A 20722-nucleotide genomic window follows, 5' to 3' on the forward strand; every position below is an offset into this window, starting at 1 on the left:
AGATGTTTGGAGGGAAGATGTACCAGCAATTTTGAATAAACTGAAAGTTGATAAGTCCCCTGGGCCTGATGAAATATATCCTAGGAGTCTTTGGGAGGCAAGGGATGAGATAGCAGAGCCTTTGGCATTGATCTTTGCGTCCTCACTGTCCACGGGGGTGGTGCCAGAGGACTGGAGAGTGGCGAATGTGGTTCCTCTGTTTAAGAAAGGGAATAGAAATGACTCTGGTAATTATAGGCCGGTTAGTCTTACTTCGGTGGTCGGTAAGTTGATGGAAAAGGTCCTCAGGGATAGGATTTACGACCATTTAGAAAGATGCAGCTTAATCCGGGATAGTCAGCACGGATTTGTGAAGGGCAAGTCTTGCCTCACAAATTTGATAGAATTTTTTGAGGAGGTAACAAAGTATGTAGATGAAGGTAGTGCAGTTGATGTCATAAACATGGATTTTAGTAAGGCGTTTGATAAAGTCCCCCATGGTCGGCTTATGAAGAAAGTAAGGATGTGTGGGATAGAGGGAAGTTTGGCCGATTGGATAGGTAACTGGCTATCTAACAGAAGACAGAGGGTGGCGGTGGATGGAAAATTTTCGGACTGGAAATCGGTTACCAGCGGAGTGCCACAGGGATCAGTGCTTGGTCCTCTGCTATTTGTCATTTTTATAAATGACTTGGAGGAGGGGGCTGAAGGGTGAATCAGTAAATTTGCTGATGACACCAAGATTGGTGGAGTAGTGGATGAGGTGGAGGGCTGTTGTAGGCTGCAAAGAGATATAGATAGGATGCAGAGCTGGGCTGAAAAATGGCAAATGGAGTTTAACCCTGACAAATGCGAGGTGATTCATTTTGGTAGGACAAATTTAAATGTGGATTACAGGGTCAAAGGTCGGGTTCTGAAGAATGTGGAGGAACAGAGAGATCTTGGGGTTCATATCCATAGATCTCTGAAGGTTGCCACTCAGGTGGATAGAACCGTGAAGGCGGCCTATAGTGTGTTGGCGTTCATTAACAGGGGGTTTGAGTTTAAGAGCCGTGGGGTTATGCTGCAACTGTACAGGACCTTGGTGAGACCACATTTGGAATATTGTGTGCAGTTCTGGTCACCTCACTATAAGAAGGATGTGGAGACACTGGAAAGAGTGCAAAGGAGATTTACCAGGATGCTGCCTGGTTTGGAGGGTAGGTCTTATGGGGAAAGGTTGAGGGTACTTGGGCTTTTCTCTTTGGAGCGGAGGAGGTTGAGAGGAGACTTGATAGAGATTTATAAGATGATGAGGGGGATAGATAGAGTGAATGTTCAAAGACTATTTCCTCGGGTGGATGGAGCTATTACAAGGGGGCATAACTATAGGGTTCATGGTGGGAGATATAGGAAGGATGTCCGAGGTATGTTTTTTACTCAGAGAGTGGTTGGGGTGTGGAATGGACTGCCTGCAGGGATAGTGGAGTCAGAAACTTTAGGAACATTTAAGAAGCTATTGGATAGGCACATGGAGTACTTCGGGATGATAGGAAGGAAATAGCTTGATCTGGGTTTCAGACAAAGCTCGGCACAACAACGTGGGCCGAAGGGCCTGTTCTGTGCTGTACTGTTCTATGTTCTATGTTCCACGTTCTAAAACCAGCAAGAGGTCAGCTTCAGTTCAGACCAGCAGCTCTACTCCTGTATGCCATCCTCTCACGCCCTCTTCCTGCCCCCCATACCCCCACTGATCCCTGCAGAGTGGCAGCAGGCCCCCTCTCCTCCCCCCGCAACCGATCCCTGCAGAGTGGCAGCAGGCCCCTCTCCCAATCATTAAATTCCCAATAAGAAGTCTCACAACACCAGGTTAAAGTCCAACAGGTTTATTTGGAATCACAAGCTTTCGGAGCGCTGCCCCTTCATCAGGTGAGTGGAGAGGTAGGTTTCACGAATGCAGCATATATAGACAGAGGCACAATTGCAAGATAATGACTGGAATGTGATTCTTCCAACCATTATCGTACAATTGTTCCTCTGTCTATATATGCCGTGTTTGTGAAACCTACCTCTCCACTCACCTGATGAAGGGGCAGCGCTCCGAAAGCTCGTGATTCCAAGTAAACCTGTTGGACTTTAACCCGGTGTTGTGAGACTTCTTACTGTGCCCACCCCAGTCCAATGCCGGCATCTCCACACCATTAAATTCCCAAGATATAGAATCATGGATCCAACTGTGAAGACAACTTATCCTCGCAATGATTGTATGAAGTTCTCGTCTCCTGACTGGGTGGTTTATACATTTCAGGTTTGTTGATATCAAGAATCAAGTGTATTGTTTGTTTTAAAAGAAATGCCCGTTTTATTTTATGGATAAACCTGTGAAAGACAGGTTTCCTCCGGGCGCTCCGGTTTCCTCCCACAGTCCAAAGATGTGCAGGTTAGGTGGATTGGCCATGCTAAATTGTCCCTTAGTGTCCCATGACGTGTAGATTGGGCAACTAGCGAGGTGAATACATGGGGTTACGTGGATAGGGCCTGGGTGGGATGTTCTGTCGGAGAGTGGGTGCAGACTCGATGGATCAAATAGTCTCCTTCTGCACCGTAGGGATTCTATGATTCTGAGACAGCATCCCAATCAAAAACAATAAAAGATGGATTAGCATAAAATTTATTGCAGCTGTAGGACCATTTTTGGAATACTGTGTACAGTTTTTGTCTCCTTACTTGAAAAAAAGACATAATTGCAATAGAAGCAGTTCAGCGAAGGTTCTTAAGACTCATTCCTGGGTTCCATAGAATCCCTACAATGCAGAAGAGGCCATTCAACCCATCGAGTGTGCACTGAGTCTGCGAAAGAGCATCCCACCCAGACCTTCCCCTCTGCCTTATCCCCGTAAACCCGTGCATTTACCATGGCTAATCCACCTGTACATCTTTGGAATGTGGGAGGAAACCGGAGCACCCGGAGGAAATCCACGCAGACACGGGGAGAACGTGCAAACTCCACACAGACGGTGACCCAAGCCGGGAATCGAACCTGCGTCCCTGGCGCTGTGAGGCAGCAGTGCTAACCACTGTGCTACCGTGCTGCCCTAAGCTTAGATGGGCAGGAACAAGGGAGTTTAAGTAACATCTTTGTGGGGAGGTGGTGCTGCTGATGCACAAAGGGCATTCCTAAACTGCCATACCCTCCTTCTTTCCCACAAGTCCAAAAGTGTTTTTCAAAAGTGGGCTGCCCACTCCCAGTTGTCTGCATCTGCCAACCATTCAGTGGCTTGGGCAGTGTGAGATATGGGACAGTTGGCTTGTTAGCAGCTCAATTGCCTGTTAATTTGTTTTTTAATTGCCTGCTGTAAGGTAGAAGATTGGCTGAAACTGCCAGAGAAACAGCCCAAAGGATGGAAATCTCAGTTGTTGCCGCTTCTCCGGTGTTTCCCCCTAGTTCCTACGGCAGGAGGCTGGTACAGCCAGAGTCTGCACAGAGTGAAGAGTCCAGTTAGTGGTTCCCAATTGCCAAGATGTGAGCAAGTTTTCAAACATTTTCTCGCCCAAGTGTCAGGGTAAATATGGATTTGGCAGTTTTATCGCTAATGTCACCAAATTGGCAGAACCGAGAATGATTTATAAAGTCACTTTATAGTACAGACTGATTCATTGGACAGATGAGCAGTGAATGTGAATGATGCTATAACTTTACAAACAGATGCCTTAAAGTTTCAGTGTTAAATTCCAACCTGTGATTCCCAGAAAAAAAGAATTGAAATCTGAGCCAATTAGCACAAGTTAAATCTGGTCCACTCCAGCCGGAGTTGGACTGCTGTCCATCTCCAGCCCTTACCTCTTTAACTTCCTGCAGCAGTTTGATGGCCTGGCTGAATTGTGGTGGGGTCTCACTTAACTGGGCCTGCAAACTATCCCAGAAAGCTTTGTGCACAATCTCCTTCACTCTTCTTTCCAAACTGTGAAAGAAATGCAAAGATGTTTAACAGAGAACTTCCCTGTGACCATATCTCAAGAGATGCCAAATGAGTTACAATATCATAGAACCACTGCAGCACAGAAGGAAGACACTGCAGCACATGTGGTGTAGGAACACCCACAGTGCAGTTAGGAAGGGAGCTCTGGGGTTCTGGCTCAGAGATGATGAAGAAACAGCGACACAGTTCCAAGTCAGGATGGTGTGTGACTTGGAGGGGACCTTTCGGGATGGTGACACTCACATGAGTCTGCTGTCCTTGATTTTTTAGATGGTAAAGTCACGGGTTTTGAAAGTGCTGTTGAAGAAGCCTTGGCAAATTGTTGCATTTTATCTTGAAGATGGTACACTTGATGGGCAGTGTAGGAGGGAGTGGACGTTTAAAGTGGTGAATGCAATGTGGAGAAAATCTCATCGCTCTCATGACTTATGTCTTGTCGATGGTGGACACGTCTTGGAGTCAGAGGATGAGTTACTCACTTCAGAATTCCTAGGCCAGGATTTTAAGTTCGTCTGACATCTGTCCGAGGGAAACTACTCAAATCCATTACTAAGGAGGTTATAGATACTTCCAAAATCAGGCAGAGTCAACCTGAGATTGTGAAATGGAAATTTAGTTTAACTAATTTATTTGACTTTTTTGAGGAAGTAACAAACAGGTGGATAAAGGGGAACCAGTGGATGTACTGTACTTGGATTTCCAGAGGCATTTGAGAAGGTGCCACATCAAAGGTTACTACGCAAGATAACATTACATCTGTGTGACTCTGACAAAGTCATCCAGACTCGAAATGTTAGCCCTGTATTCTCTCTCCACAGATGCTGTCAGACCTGCTGAGATTTTCCAGCATTTTCTGTTTTTGTTTCAGATTCCAGCATCCGCAGTATTTTGCTTTTATGATATGACATGGTGTGGGATAACATATTAGCATGGGTAAAGGATTGGTTGGCTAACAGGTAGCAAAGAGAGGGATAAATGGGTCTTTTCCCAGGTTGGCAAGTGGACTGCCACAGGGATCTGTGCAGCGGCCTCCACTATTTACAATCTACATCAATAATATGGATGAAGGGACTGAATGTACAGTAGCTAAATTTGTCAACAACGCCAAGTTGTCAACAGGAGGGACAGAGTCTGTAAAACGATATAGACGCATAAAGTGGGTGGGCAAAAACCTGTTAGACTGAGTATAATGTGGGAAAAAGTGAACATGTCTACTTTGGCAGGAAAAATGCAAAAGCAGGATATTATTTAAACGGAGAGGGAATGCAGAACTCGATGACACAGAGGGATCTGGGGGTCCTGGTACATGAATCACAAAACATTAGCGTGCAGGTACAGCAAGTGACAGGGAGGTGGATGGATCATGGGCGTTTATTGCAAGGGGAATGGAACACAAAAATAGGGAAGTTTTACTGCAGCTGTACAGGGCATTGGTAGGACCATTTTTGGAATACTGGGTACAGTTTTCATCTTACTTGAAAAAAAGACATAATTGCAATAGAAGCAGTTCAGCGAAGGTTCTTGGGACTCATTCCTGGGTTCCATAGAATCCCTACAATGCAGAAGAGACCATTCAACCCATCGAGTGTGCACTGACTCTGCGAAAGAGCATCCTACCAGACCTTCCCCTCTGCCTTATCCCCGAAACTCATTTACCATCGCTAATCCACCTACACATCTTTGGAGTGTGAGAGGAAACCGGAGCACCCGGAGGAAACCCACGCAGACACAGGGAGAACGTGCAGACTCCACACAGACACAGTCACACAAGGCTGGAATCGAACCCGGGTCATTGGCACTGTGAGGCAGCAGCGCTAACCACTGTGCCGCCGTTCTGCCTGATGTGGCATTGAGGGGCTTATCTTATGAAAAGCTTGGGCTGATACCCATTGAAGTTTAGAAGAATGAGAGGGGTATGTGATTGATGCATGAGATCCTGAGGTCACATGATAGGGCTGATACCAGGAATGTGTTTCCACCTGTGGGGGAGACTAGAACTGGGAGAACTAAGAGGTCTATAATTTGAGATGGAGATGAGGAGAATTTTTTTCCCTGAGGGTCGCTAGTATGTGGGATTCTCTTCCTCAGGAAGCAGGAGAGGCTGTGTCATTGAATATATTCAAGGCAGGGTTAGACAGATTTTTGATGGACAATGGAGTCCAGGTTATGAAGGCAGATGGCAAAGTGGAGTGGAGACCACAACCAGGTCAGCCATAATCCTATTTCATGGTATAGAAAGCTCAGAGGGCTGAATGGCCTTAGTGCAATGTTCCTTTGTTTACAATCATCCACCACCACCGAGTTACATGGGAGATCCAATCCGTTCAACTCCATTGGTAACACACATCGCCTTTCACTAAATGATGATGAAACTACTACTTTACAAAAATAATTCAAGGCATGTGAGCTTCGCTGGCCAGACCAGCATTCATTGCCTATCCCTAATTGCCCTTGAGAAGGTGGTGATGAACTACTTGAACTGCTGTGGTCCTTGTGGTGTAGGTACATGCGCAGTGCTGTTAGAGAGAGAGCTCCAGGATTTTGACCCACAAACAGAGAAGGAACGGCTGATATATTTCAAGTCAGGATGGCGAGTGGTTTGGAGAGGAACTTCCAGGTGGTGGTGTTCCCATGTGTTTGCTGCCCTTGTCCTTCTAGATGGTAGTGGCTGTGGGTTTGGAAGGTGCTGTTGAAGGAGCCTTGGTGAGTTCCTGCAGTATACCTCCCAGATGGTACACACTGTTCATCAGCGGTGGCACTGGACAGGATTTTACAACCTCACTCGTCCCGAAACCGGAAAATCCTGCCCGAGGTCAACGGACCTTTCCATGGTTCGCCCCTCGCCCGCTCCGATTCCCATGGTGGGTGGGTCGGTGAAATTCCGGCCTGTATGTTTGTGGATTGGATGCCAATCAAGCAGGCTTGTTTGTCCTTGATGGTTTCAAGCTTCTCGAATGTTGTTGGAGCTGCACTGATCCAGACAAGTGGACAGTATTCCGTTGCTCTCCTGATTTATGGTTTGTAGATGGTGGATAGGCTTTGGGGAGTCAGGAGGTGAGTTACTCTCCACAGGATGCACGGCACGGTAGCACAGTGGTTTGCACCGCTGCCTCAAAGCTCCAGGGACCCGGGTTCGATTCCCAACTCGGGTCACTGTCTGTGCGGAGTTTGCATGTTCTCCCCGTGTCTGCATGGGTTTCCTCCGGGTGCTCCGGTTTCCTCCCACACTCCAAAGATGTGCGGGTTAGGTGCATTGGCCATGATAAATTGCCCCTTAGTGTCCCCAGATGAGTAGGTTAGAGGGATTAGCGGGGTAAATATGTGGAGTTATAGGTGTAGGGCCTGAGTGGGATTGTTGTTGGTGAAGACTCGATGGGCCGAATGGCCTCCTTCTGCACTGTAGGGATTCTATGGTTCTATTCTATGATTCCTAGCCTCTGACTTGCTCTTGTAGCCACTGTATTTGTTTGGCTCGTCCAGTTCAATTTCTGGTCAATGGTAATGTTGATAGTGGAGAATGCAATCCGAATGCCACTGTCGCTGCTCAGATGATGAGCTGACCCCATCAAGTAAAATGAGGTCAATCTATTTGCTATCTTTCAGTGGCAAGCAAGCCTTGTGTCACCGAAAGTGTCTGGGTGACATTACCTGGTAATTTTTGTTAATATCCCATATATTTATTGTCTCAATAAAATAACCCTCCCTTGCCCCTCCCTCCCACACCAGACCATAGTCTTTGGTTCTGAAGGTTGCTCCATCTTGTTACGATCTCTCGCAGCTACAGTTTAATATCTAACACATTCTCCCTCTCTTTAGTTCAGGTGAAGAACCAAGTGGACGCGAAACATCTGCTTTACAGATGCTGTCAGACCGGCTGAGTTTTTCCAGCATCCGCAGTATTCTGCTTATTTTATGACATTATCTGGGATGTCAGGGCCAAGAAAATGTGCTGCTGCCGCCCACTATGCGTGGGGCACTTTCCTGATATGATGGTATGAGCACCTTGGCACATGGCAGGAATGCAAAGGGCACAGGAGAGCTGTGGGGACTGGAAACAAAGTGCAAAGGGTGCCACAAGTGTTATTTTTCTGATGGAATAAAGGCTACCCTTTCAACATCTATTGCATTAGGATGAGGATTGGCTTGAGCATGGTTCTGGCACTCCAGCTGCTTTACGGCATGATGTGTCTAGTCAGGCGCCTGATGAGCTTTTGCTCCTTGCCCGTCTTGTGCTTACAAACTGCATTGGGACATTCTGAATTTTGGGCCGTGGGACCATTTTGCAAAGATTCTCAGTCATCTGTATAGCATCACACTGATTATATACACCACTCCTCTCTCATTCTAGGCTAACATATCCTCTGACTATTTGTGAGCAGTGTGATGGAAGAGTAACTGGAATCAATCACATTTTAAAATTTTGTACATGCGCACCTTCCCATGTGTCGAATGCAAACTTTTGTAACATGCTCAGACACCTGAGAATCCATTCTTAGTGTGGAAGTGAGTTATCCTCAACTCTGAGGGACTGCCTAGGAAAGACAAACTCAACAGTGCTCAACACCAAAATACTACATAGAAATCCTCATCATAGAAACCCTACAGTTCAGAAGGAGGTCATTCGGCCCATCGAATCAGCACTGACAATAATCCCACCCAGGCCCTATCCCCATCACCCCATATATTTATGCTGCTAATCCCTCCAACCTACGCACCTCAGGAAACTAAGAGGCAATTGGGCATACTAGAACCAGAGGGCACAACCTCAGGCTAAAGGGACGATCCTTTAAAACAGAGATGAGGAGGAATTTCTTCAGCCAGAGAGTGGTGAATCTGTGGAACTCTTTGCCACAGAAGGCTGTGGAGGCCGGGTCATTGAGTGTCTTTAAGACAGAGATAGATAGGTTCTTGATTAATAAGGGGATCAGGAGTTATGAGGAAAAGGCAGGAGAATGGGGATGAGAAAAAAATCAGCCATGATTGAATGGCGGAGCAGACTCGATGGGCCGAGTGGCCTAATTCTGCTCCTATGTTTTATGGCCAATCAACCTATCCCGCACATCTTTGGACTGTGTGAGGAAACCGGAGTACCCGGAGGAAACCCACGCAGACACGGGGAGCACATGCAAACTCTACACAGACACTGACCCAAGCCGGGAAACGAACCCAGGTCCCTGGAGCTGTGAGCCAGCAGCACTAACCACCGTGCAGCCTCCATCCAACCTCTATCCAATAGCCAAGGCTGATCGTACCTTCAGCAAACTTGTACATTCAGTCAGAATTGTCAGATTGCAATCAGGAATGGGAGCCGGATCTGATGTTTCTGCCTCACCTCCAACTCCCTGAGGCTGCTCTCCGAGCAACCCAGCTGAGATCAGCCAACTGAGGATTCACCAGAGACCTTCTTCATACAAATGAAAGGCGGAATTTTACAGTCCCTCCCACCACCGGGGTTTTCCAGTCCAGCTGAAGTCAGTTGACTTTTGAACAAACTCGCTGGATTTTCCAGCCCCACCCCCACACAATGGAATGGTACAATTCCACACAATGAGTCTGTGTGGCTCAACTGCAGATTCATCGGAAGCACGATTAACGGAATCGAGAGAGTAAATCAGGCCTTCACCTGTTCTGAGGAGATTCCACCTTCTGGATCCGGAAGTTGCTGTTTATTACGATTTCGTGTGCAATGGCCATGTTGGACACATCTCGGGCAGTTTCCAGAACTTCCGTCATGGATATTAATCTTGGAGGGTTGGCTGTGGAAGGGATACAACACAGACAGGGTTTCCTTACATTGAAAATGAGCGTGATACAATTCCCAGATCAACAATAAAATGGCCAACATGCATGTCTGTAACTTTGGAATAAAAATTAATTGAACTATTTTACAGCGAATGCCATGAGCCATTTAAAATATCACCCAGTGGAACATTGGATTATTAAATAACAAAAGCATTTCAAGGAAAAACTACTGTAATGGAAGTATATGTGAGTTGAGGATGTCTCATCTGGGGAACTAACTTTTCACTCATTCCATACTTCCATTTGCCCCAAATACTGATGTTGACACATCCCTCCAGCAGCAGACATCATCATCCCCCCACACAGTGGTTAGCACTGCTGCCTCACAGCTCCAGGGACCTGGGTTCGATTCCTGTCTTGGGTCACTGACTGTGCGGAGTTTGCACGTTCTCCCCGTGTCTGCGTGGGTTTCCTCCGGGCGCTCTGATTTCCTCCCACAGTCCAAAGATGGGCAGGTTAGGTGCATTGGCCATGCAAAGTTGCCCCTTAGTGTCAGGGGGACTAGCTAGGATATATGCATGGATACCTAGGTGGGATTGTGGTCAGTGCAGGCTCGATGGGCCGAATGGCCTCCTTCTGCACTGTAGGATTGTATGATTCCATGATAAGAGAGATGTGTGCTGCAATTCAGGATGCTTTAGTCACACTAAACTCATGGATACCCGACTGATGGCAAGACTAGCATGCTACCTCAGTGACACCAACCTGCTCATTGGTTTCACAACAAGTTGGTCAACTAATGACCCTCTCAATTTCCTGAAAAAGAGTTTAAAGTTTATTTGTGTCACAAGTCGGCTTACATTAACACTGCAATGAAGTTGCTGTGAAGTTCCCCTAGTCGCCACACTCCTGCGCTTGTTTGGGTCAATGCACTTAACCAGCACGTTTTTCTGACTGTGGGAGGAAACTGGAGCACCTGGAAGAAACCCAAGCGGATACGGGGAGAACGTGCAGACTCCGCACAGACAGTGACCCAAGCTGGGAATCGAACCCGTGTCCCTGACACTGTGAGGGAGCAGTGCTAACCACTGTGCCACCGTGCTGCCCCCAAGCAGTCATTATGTAGACACAGGAGGAAGGCTGTGCATTCTATCCAGAACACTCAATAAGACATTGCAGTGAATGACACCACATAGAGTAAGGGTAGAAATTTACAGGATTAGTTACAAGATGTGGTGCGACATAGAATAATTTTCCCAACTGATGGCTACAGTTGCAGCTTCCAATAGTTAGAACTGTATTCATCCAAATACGCAATCCTGAATGTTTGGATGAAGATATTTTTATACCCTGGGTATAACACCAGGTTAAAGTCCAACAGGTTTATTTGGTAGCAAATACCATTAGCTTTCGGAGCGCTGCTCCTTCATCAGATAGAGTGGAAATCTGCTCTCAAACAGGGCACAGAGACACAAAATCAAGTTACAGAATACTGATTAGAATGCGAATCCCTACAGCCAACCAGATCTTAAAGATACAGACAGTGTGGGTGGAGGGAGCATTAAGCACAGGTTAAAGAGATGTGTATTGTCTCCAGACAGGACAGCCCGCAAGTCCAGGAGGCAAGCTGTGGGGGTTACTGATAATGTGACATAAATCCAACATCCCGGTTTAGGCCGTCCTCGTGTGTGCGGAACTTGGCTATCAGTCTCTGCTCAGCGACTCTGCGCTGTCGTGTGTCGTGAAGGCCGCCTTGGAGAACGCTTACCTGAAGATCAGAGGCTGAATGCCCGTGACTGCCACCGCCGGCATCTCCACATCATATATACTACTGGGTCAATGTTCCTTTGCTTTAAGTTTTATACTAAAACCAAAAAAAACCCAAAGTAGACACTTTGTATAAGGCTGCCGTCACAGTGAGATCACAGAGAATGTATACGACAGATATTGGAACAGTAGAGGGCTGTGAAAGGCATTCCAAGTTTCTGATGCCATTGTCGAGCTTGTGAATGTGGGATTCCCTGCCAAACACCTGCTTCTACAGTAAGCGGAGACAACCCGCAAACGTACACGTGAAAGCTCTTATTTGACATTCATTTGACTTCCTATATTAAGCAACCAGTCCCTATTACAGCAGAGCAAACTACATTCACACTTAACACAGTAAATAGAAACATTTTAGTTACCGGTTACCAACTTTCATGCCTGTTCCTTGTTTTGACTAATGACTAGGTGCAGTCTCCGAAATTGACATAATTAGAATGTAACTTTATTTTGAGCACTTGATGAAGCTTTCAAATCAACTCAATGTGCCAGGTGATGGTGACATAAAAGAACTGAACTCCCTCAACGCCTAAATAGAAATTGTGTTAAATTAGCATGTTATAATCTGTGTGAGCTGCCCCTTTCTCTGTCTAGACTGCGGCTGTCTACAAATGTACAGCTGAGTGTGATCACAATCATGGCAGTGCCTGAGTGCAGTCGTCAGACACTTGCTGCTCGCATGTTATGGGTCCGGTTGCCACAGGTTTAGTCTTCAGGCTCCCCCTTCACAGTTAAAAGGATCTTGCACAATTTTGCCTGTGCAAAAAGAATAGTAATCTCATCTGCCGCAGATTATCCACATCATTTTGGCTAGTATCGGCCTTCCTTGGCAGCTCCTGTTGACAAATCTCTTTATACCTGGGTTTGAGGGTTAAGATAACCACAAATGTGTATCCACCTGCAATCTGATTTTCTGCCTGAATTCTGAGATTTAAATGAACACGTTGCGGACTATGTCACAACTGAGTGACTTCACAAACAATCCCTACATTACGGAAGGAGGTAATTCAGCCCATTGAGCCTGCACCAACTCTCTGAAAGAGCATCTTACCCAGGTCCTTTCCTCCTCCCTGTCCCCATAAATCCATGCATTTTCTGCGGCTAATCCACCTAACATACACATCTTTGGACTCTAAGGGTCAATTTAGCATGGCCAGTTCACCTGACCCGCTCAGCTTTTGGACTTTGGGTGGGAGCTGGAGCACCCTCACTTTTTTAACCATTGAACTTAAACCTTTGATTCTCGATACTTCCAATTGAGCAGTTTCTCTCTTTCTACTCTGTCCAGACCCCTCATGATTTTGAACACCTGCAGCAAACCTCTTCTCAACTTTCCCCAACTTCTCCAATCTAAGTAACTGAAGTTCCTCATTCCTGGAACCATTCTCCAATACCTTCAGATCCTTGCTGAAGTATGGTGTCCAGAACTGGACACAATATTCCAGTAGAGGTTTAATCAGTGCTTTATACAAACCTATCATAACTTCCTTGCTTTTGTAATCTATGCCCCACTATCAAATATCAACTGCTATCTCAACTTTTCATTTCACCTTCAATGAATTGTGTACATGTACCCCAAGGTCCCCAAGCTCCTGCATCTCCCTTAGATTTGTAACCTTTATCAAATATTGCCTCTCCTGTCCTTCTCGCCAAAATGATCGATGTTGTTCAGACTGGAAGGTGGCGTTTGCACTGGTGTTCTGCAATGGTCAGTTTTGGGTCCATTGCTCTGCAGTTTTTCTTAACAACCTGGGCTCGGGTATCGGGGCCAGCATTGTGAAATCTGAAGAACATATACAATTTCTCAAAGTCATGGATCAAGATGAGGGTAGTTACTGGTTTCAGGATGACACGGACCAGATGGTGAAATGGGCAGGAGTTCATTGTGGCGAAGAGCAACATGATGCACTTTCAGATAATAAAATGGAAAGACGGTGGGTGGGATTTTCCTCTCCCCCCATGGTGTGTTTCACAGCGGTGGGAAGTCACATGCCACTCGTTGGTGGTGAGATCTTAAGGTTCTGCTGTTGTCAGTGGGGTTTCCTGCTGAACTCACCACTTGCCTCCAGGAAACCAGTGATGGGGGTGTGCTGGTGGGACTGTAAGATACCCCTGGCATAAACGGCAGCAAGATTTCAGCCAGTATCAATGGCACAATTTTTTAAAAAACATAGACACCTTGGTGTTATTATAGATAAATCCTTAAACATGGCAGGACAAGTTGATATAGTCATTGAAAGGCATGTGGGATTGTTGGGTTTGTAAATTGAGGAATAGAGTAGAAAAGAAAAATCCTGTTAGAACTTTGTCAATTGTTAGGCATCAGCTGGAGTATTCTGTGCAGCACACTTCAGGAAAGATGTAAAGACCTTAGAAAACTCTTCAAAGGCGGTTTACTAAACTGTTACCAGCGAGGAGAGATTGGAGTTATGAGGAGAACTTGCAAATGTTAGAACTCTTCACTTTAGAACAAAGAATGTTCAGAGTTCATCCAAGGAGGTTTACATGATTATGGTTTTGATACAGTAGAAAACACAAAGAATATTCTCCCTGTTCAGTGGGTTAGTAACTTGAGGTCATTCATTCAAAATCATGAGCAAAAGACTTAGGGGAAAAGGCAGAGAATTATTTTCATAGAATCCCTACAGTGCAGAAGGAGGCCATTCAGCCCATCGAGTCTGTAACTACCACAATCCCACCCATCCCTATCCCCGTAGCCCCACGTATTTACCCTAGCTAGTCCCCCTGACACTAAGGGGCAATGTAGCACGGCCAATCAACCTAACCCGCACATCTTTGGACTGTGGGAGGAAACCGGAGCACCCGGAGGAAACCCTCGCAGACACAGGACAACATGCAAACTCCAGCCAGACAGTGACCCAAGCCGGGAATTGAACCCGGATCACTGGCACTGTGAGGCAGCAGTGCTAAACTCTGTGCCACCCAATCTGAGATTTGTTGGGATCTGGAAAACTCCAATTCAAAAGGTGGGATAGGCTGAGTCCATAGAAAACATTAAGGAACTGGACAATGACTTGAAGTTGTGGAACTTACAGGATTACAGACAAAAAGCAGAAATGTGGATGAGACATGATTGAGCTTCTGTCCTGACGTTGTTTATGATTCTATTCTATATGATGTGGAGATGCCGGCGTTGGACTGGGGTGAACACAGTAAGAAGTCTCACAACACCAGGTTAAAGTCCAACAGGTTTATTTAGTAGCAAATACCATAAGCTTTCGGAGCGCTGCTCCTTCGTCAGATGGAGTGAAAATCTGTTCTCCAACAGTGCACAGAGACACAACATCAAGTTACAGAATACTAATTAGAAGGCAAATCTCTACAGCCAGCCAGGTCTTAAAGGTACAGATAATGTGGGTGGAGGGAACATTAAACACAGGTTAAAGAGATGTGTATTGTCTCCAGACAGAACAGCTAGTAAGATTCTGCAAGATCAGGAGGCTGATCTTGCAGAATCCTGATCTTGCAGAACTCCTGATCTTGCAGAATCTTACTAGCTGTTCTGTCTGGAGACAATACACATCTCTTTAACCTGTGTTTAATGTTCCCTCCACTCACATTGTCTGTACCTTTAAGACCTGGCTGGCTGTAGAGATTTGCCTTCTAATTAGTATTCTGTAACTTGATGTTGTGTCTCTGTGCACTGTTGGAGAACAGATTTTCACTCCATCTGACGAAGGGGCAGCGCTCCAAAAGCTTATGGTATTTGCTACCAAATAAACCTGTTGGACTTTAACCTGGTGCTGTGAGACTTCTTACTGTTCTATTCTATATTCCATTCTAATTGAACTTCCCCAGAATGGCAGTCAGGGTGGGATTGCCAATCTGCTCCTATAGTTTCCTACCTCGAATTTCAGACGATCCTTTCTCACTTTCCGACTCGAGCTGGGTGAGAACTGTTTCGTGCAGCATGCCCCCAGTGCCTTCAGTGGAGAGCTGCACTGTCGGAGGTAAGGAAGCCTCATCCATTGTTTTACTGCACTAACTACTGTAAAACAGATCGGTTTAAAGGTCCAGCCACTTACAAGCCAGGGAGAAGGGAGGTTTTGAAAGGTAATTGGGGAGGACTGGAGTGTGGAGGGAAGTTGTCAGGTGGTTGGGGTGTGGTGCCAGGCAGTTAGTGGGGGATGGGAGTTGGGTGATCAGTCGGGGTGGGGGGGGGGGTTCAGGATGGATACAGAATAAAACACACACGACCCTTCTCCAATATTTGCCTTAACCAATACATTAGAAATATTGCCAATTCTCTGACAACTCTGCCACCTGGAAAACTTTCATTTCCAGCATCCATGAGGTCTCACAGATTAGATGTTTCTATATATGTTTTCAATGTTTTCTAAGTCTGTTCTCCAAAGAAAGAAGTAGATATAGCTTTCGGGACAAAGGATGTTTCTATAAGATTAGCAATTTACTGCCATTTTGTGATATGGGCTCATCATCATTGTGTACTGTGTTGTGTTTACCTCAGGGGCTGCATGGCGGAAGAGTGGTTAGCACTGCTGCCTCACAGCGCCAGGGATGCAGGTTCAATTCTGGCCTCGGGTGACCGTCTGTGTGGAGTTTGCACGTTCTCCCCGTGTCTGCATGGGTTTCCTCCGGGTGCTCCGGCTTCCTCCCACACTCCAAACATGTGTGGGTTAGGTTGATTGCCTCTTAGTGTCATGGGGATTAGTAGGGTAAATACATGGGGTTATGGGAATGGGGCCTGGGTGGGATTGTTGTTAGTGCAGGCTTGATGGGCTGAATGGCCTCCTTCTGCACTGTAGGGATTTTATAATTCTAAACATGTTTCACAATGCGGCCTTTACAAATCGACAGAAAGATAAGAATTTAACTGGACTAGTTGCAACCCAGTGACTAGCAGTAAAAATACAACAGTATATGACAACAACAACTATCATTTATATTCCACCTTTAACATGGTCAAACATTCTGAGGAACTTCATTGAACCAGAATCAGACAAAATTTGACACTGAGACACCGAAGGAGATGTTAGGATGGGCGACCAGAAACTTCAACAAAACGATACGTTTTAAGGAGGATCTTAAAAGAAGGTGATGAGTCACAGGGTTGTGGAAAGGTTGGGGGGGGAGGGGCAAATTCAAGAGCTCAGGGTTGAGACCACTGAGGAGGCTATGGAAGAATTTCCCTTGGTGGGGTGGTGGCGAATCTGAACATTGTATGGCAGGGAGGGAGAAAGGTAGAACCAGCAAGCAGCTGTGTCAAAGTCTTTCTCACATATATGTCCCAGTGGCTGATGCAAGTGTAGCATTGTTCCCAGTCTGCGCTCTTTGCGAATAATAAAAGCTGGGTTTGGGAAACCTAAAAGAGCGATCAAAGTCAGGAGGGAGGGAAGTAAGAAAGAACCTGGCCCAGCACATCTGCCTCTGGGATCTGTGGCCTTTGCTGAAAGCAAATTTAAATTGAGTTTCAAGTTCAGTTCAATCATAGAATCCCTACAGTGCAGAAGGAGGCCATTCGGCCCATCGAGCCTGCACCGAAAACAATCCCACCCAGGCCCTATTCCCATAACCCCATGTATTTACCCTGCTAATCCCTCCAGCCTTTGCATCCCGGGAGACTAAGGGGCAATTTAGCACGGCCAGTCAACCTAACCCGCACATCTTTGGACTGTGGGAGGAAACCGGAGCATCCGGAGGAAGCCCACGCAGAAACAGGAAGAATGTGCAAACTCCACACAGACAGTGACCCAAGCCGGGAATCGAATCCGGGTCCCTGGCACTGTGGGGCAGCAGAGCTAACCACTGTGCCACTGTTTGAAATTAAGTTAACTGTTTGGATCAGTCTTTCTTCAGGATAGCTTCAAAACCGTTTTTTTGGTTTTATCATGCCCGATTTCATGCTCAGAACAGCCAGAGTGAGAAGATGACTGTCCTCCCACTTCAGTTCCGAATTCCTCTGGATGGACTTCATTGTTTGTCTTAATGAAGAAGGCTGTGGAGGCCAGGTCATTGAGTGTCTTTAAGACAGAGATAGATAGGCTCTTGATTAATAAGGGGATCAGGAGTTATGGGGATGAGAATCATATCAGCCATGATTGAATGGTGGAGCAGACTCGATGGGCCGAGTGGCCTAATTCTGCTCCTATGTCTTATGGTCTAATGTGGCTGTAATATCTGGCAAGGCAGAGAGGGGGCAGCCATTTTCAGTTGCTGAGAAACTTTAGGTGGATTGGGCTGCAGGAAATCTCCAGCTAGCGATTTCGATCAGAAACAGGGCCAAAGAGGTTTTGGGGCTTTGCAGACGTTTAGAGCCTCCTTCTCCCCACTCTTCCAACACACCCCTCCTAACAATTCAACCCCTGTCCTCTATAATAAAGCAGCTAGTTTATTTGTCAGACTGGAGTGCATTTTGAAGCAAATAAAATGTAATTGATAGTGAGGAAGTTACACCTGTAATCGTCTCCAGTGAATACTCACACACCTGATCCTGCCCTGTCCAAACCTCAAAGACATCCAGGGCTCAGACCCAAGGCCAGGGCAGAGGGAGTTCCAAGCAAATGTTAAGTCTTGTGGGAAATTGTTGCCTTCTTATTCCTTTGAGGTTTGTTCTTGGTCATGTTTTCAAACACTTAGAAAAATCATAATGTTCAGAAAATCCTTTCATGTCTTTGTGTAGCTCTGCAGATCTGTTTGAAGGATTTTAGTTCCAGTTTTAAACCTGCTGTGATTCCTCTAAAAGCTTCCTTAAGCTCCTAAATCGCGGCTTTGACTGAAACCGGTTCTTCCAATACTTTAATTCCTCCTAATTATGCCAGAAAAAGTTGTGCGTCTGCGATGTCCCCGAGACAATCACCATTCCTGTGTACATCATTGTTCCGGTGTACAGCATAGTCCCTGTGTACATCACTGCCTCTCCTAAGAAATAGGAAAGGAGTAGACTGTACAGACTCCCCCCCCCCACCCAGCACCCGCTCCACCATCCAGTCTGATCATGACTGATCCTCTATCTCAACTCCACTTTCCTGCTCACTCCCCAAATCCCTCGATTACTTGAGAATCAATAATCTATCAGTCTCAGCCTTGAATATACTCAACGATGGAAAATACACAACCTTCTGGGAGTAGAAAATATTCAAGCTTAAAGTTTATTTATTATGTCACAAGTAGGCTTACATTAACACTGCAATGAAGTTACTGTGAAAATCCCCAAGTCGCCACACTCCGGCACCTGTTTGGGTACACTGAGGGAGAATTTAGCACGGCCAATGCATCTTTCGTACCGTGGGAGGAAACCAGAGCACCTGGAGGAAATCCACGCGGACACGGAGAGAACGTGCAAACTCCAGACAGACAATTAAGATAATTAATTGGTGCATCATTGGCCATTTTACTAGTTTCAGAATGACCCCCCCCCACCCCCAAATCAAACCCTGTCACATGGTCAGGCTGCCCTCTTCATTGTTGGCAGGTTTCCAGAAGTTTCCAGGGAACAGGAGGGTGCCTTTCTTTCCCAGGGATCAATGACCTACAGAGGGACCAACAGTGGCAAAGGGCACTCCCAGGGCCCTCACATGATTCTGGAGGGTTTGCCTTTCTGATCATCTGGGCTCGGGTGCATTAATATTTTGTATGCTGGCCTTTTGAGGCCATCTCAATATGGAGGTGCCCTCTCCCCCAATAGCACTGTTCACCTCAATCTTCTTTAATGGGAAAGTGGTCCCAGCCTCTTAATTGGCCACTGCTGATAAAATTGCAGCCACAGTCCCACTGCTTGCTCATGCGGGTGTGACATCCGTGTTTGTTCTGGTGGCAGCACCATCGGCTTGCCAGTAAAATTCCAGCCTAAGGAGCCAATAGCACACTGCCTGATGCCATAGTGCCGATGGACACCAGATCCCCATGGGCTGGATCACCAGTGGAGCCTGAGGACTATTTAATATCCCTGTCCATGCCTCTTGGGATCATTATGGCCCCAGTGGAGACTTCCCCGCAATGTCATGGAAATGTCACAGAAACTCTCCAGAGGCTCAACCCATGGTTTGAAAGGCAGTGGCAGGATTGGTTCTGAAGAAGTCTCCAGAGGGCCAAGACTTTTATGCTTGGGAAAAAAAACAATACTTTGGGGGAAGCTTCCAGAGTTCAGAGCTGGAATCCTGTGTTCTCACTGTTGGGGAGCTTGGAGGCAGGCAGGGTATTTACTCAGGTGGGACAGTGGCACACAGGAACCATGCCGCCTTCCACCTCAACCAGAATTAGGTTTTGGGAGGGGAGGCCCATGGTCGACCTTCCCACCCTGGCTCAATTAAGGCCCTTCAGTGGCCAATTAATGACACCTGAGGACCTCATTCTCCAGCCATTAGTTTAACCAACATACAGGCTGGTCTGTTGTCATGCAGTGTCCACACAACTTTGTGGCTGGGGACATGGGGGGTTGGAGGGGGAGGTGTGTCTGTGGGGGTTTGAAGTGGGGAGTTCTGGGAGAAGTTTCCCTTGATCAAAGACATAGAAAGCATTCTTTCTGGTTGTATCACAGCTTGGTATGGGCTCCTGCTCTGCCCAAGACTGCAAGGAACTACAAAAGGTCGTGAATGTAGCCCAATCCATCACGCAAACCAGCCTCCCATCCATTGACTCTGTCTACACTTCCCGCTGGCTCCTGCAAAGCAGCCAGCATAATTAAGGTCCCCATGCACCCAGGAAATTCTCTCTTCCACCTTCTTCCTTCGGGAAAAAGATACAAAAGTCTGAAGTCACGTACCAACCGACTCAAGAACAGCTTCTTCCCTGCTGCTGTCAGACTTTTGAATGGACTTACTTTGCATTAAGTTGATCTTTCTCTACACCCTAGCTATGACTGTAACATTACATTCTGCACTCTCTCCTTTCCTTCTCTATGAACGGTATGCTTTGTCTGCATAGTGCGCAAGAAACAATACTTTTCACTGTATACTAATACATGTGACAATAATAAATCAAATCAAACATTGATTGAGGGACCAGAGATTGGGTAAGGTGGCAGAGGGCAGCTGAGAGCCAGTCCCTTGCTCATTCTGCCAACCCAGTGACCCCCCTCTTCCCACTAACCCAATCCTGCAAACCCCCATCCCAAGCATTACTTGCCTGGGGTCACTCCAACAATCCTGGGACTCCAATGACTGTCCTTCCAGCACCAGCCACAGCCTCCCCAGTGGTACTGCTGAGCACAAGAGCTGCTGGCCCCTGATTGGCGGGCA

General features: G+C 46.5%; 1 protein-coding gene across 2 annotated transcripts in view; it reads right to left on the bottom strand.

Moving 5' to 3' along the window:
* LOC144479297 (T-complex protein 11-like protein 1) overlaps window positions 1-20722 on the bottom strand; it is a 59991-nt gene that overhangs the window by 30157 nt on the left and 9112 nt on the right. For both annotated transcript variants that reach the window (XM_078197977.1, XM_078197979.1), the window contains 2 exons: window positions 9562-9694; window positions 3800-3920 (listed from right to left, as the gene is read on the bottom strand). In XM_078197977.1, the coding sequence (XP_078054103.1) occupies window positions 3800-3920; window positions 9562-9694 (254 nt within the window). The remainder of the gene's footprint in view (window positions 1-3799; window positions 3921-9561; window positions 9695-20722) is intronic.

The sequence above is a fragment of the Mustelus asterias genome, chromosome 25 (assembly GCF_964213995.1).
Source record: "Mustelus asterias chromosome 25, sMusAst1.hap1.1, whole genome shotgun sequence".
Classification (NCBI taxonomy): domain Eukaryota; kingdom Metazoa; phylum Chordata; class Chondrichthyes; order Carcharhiniformes; family Triakidae; genus Mustelus; species Mustelus asterias.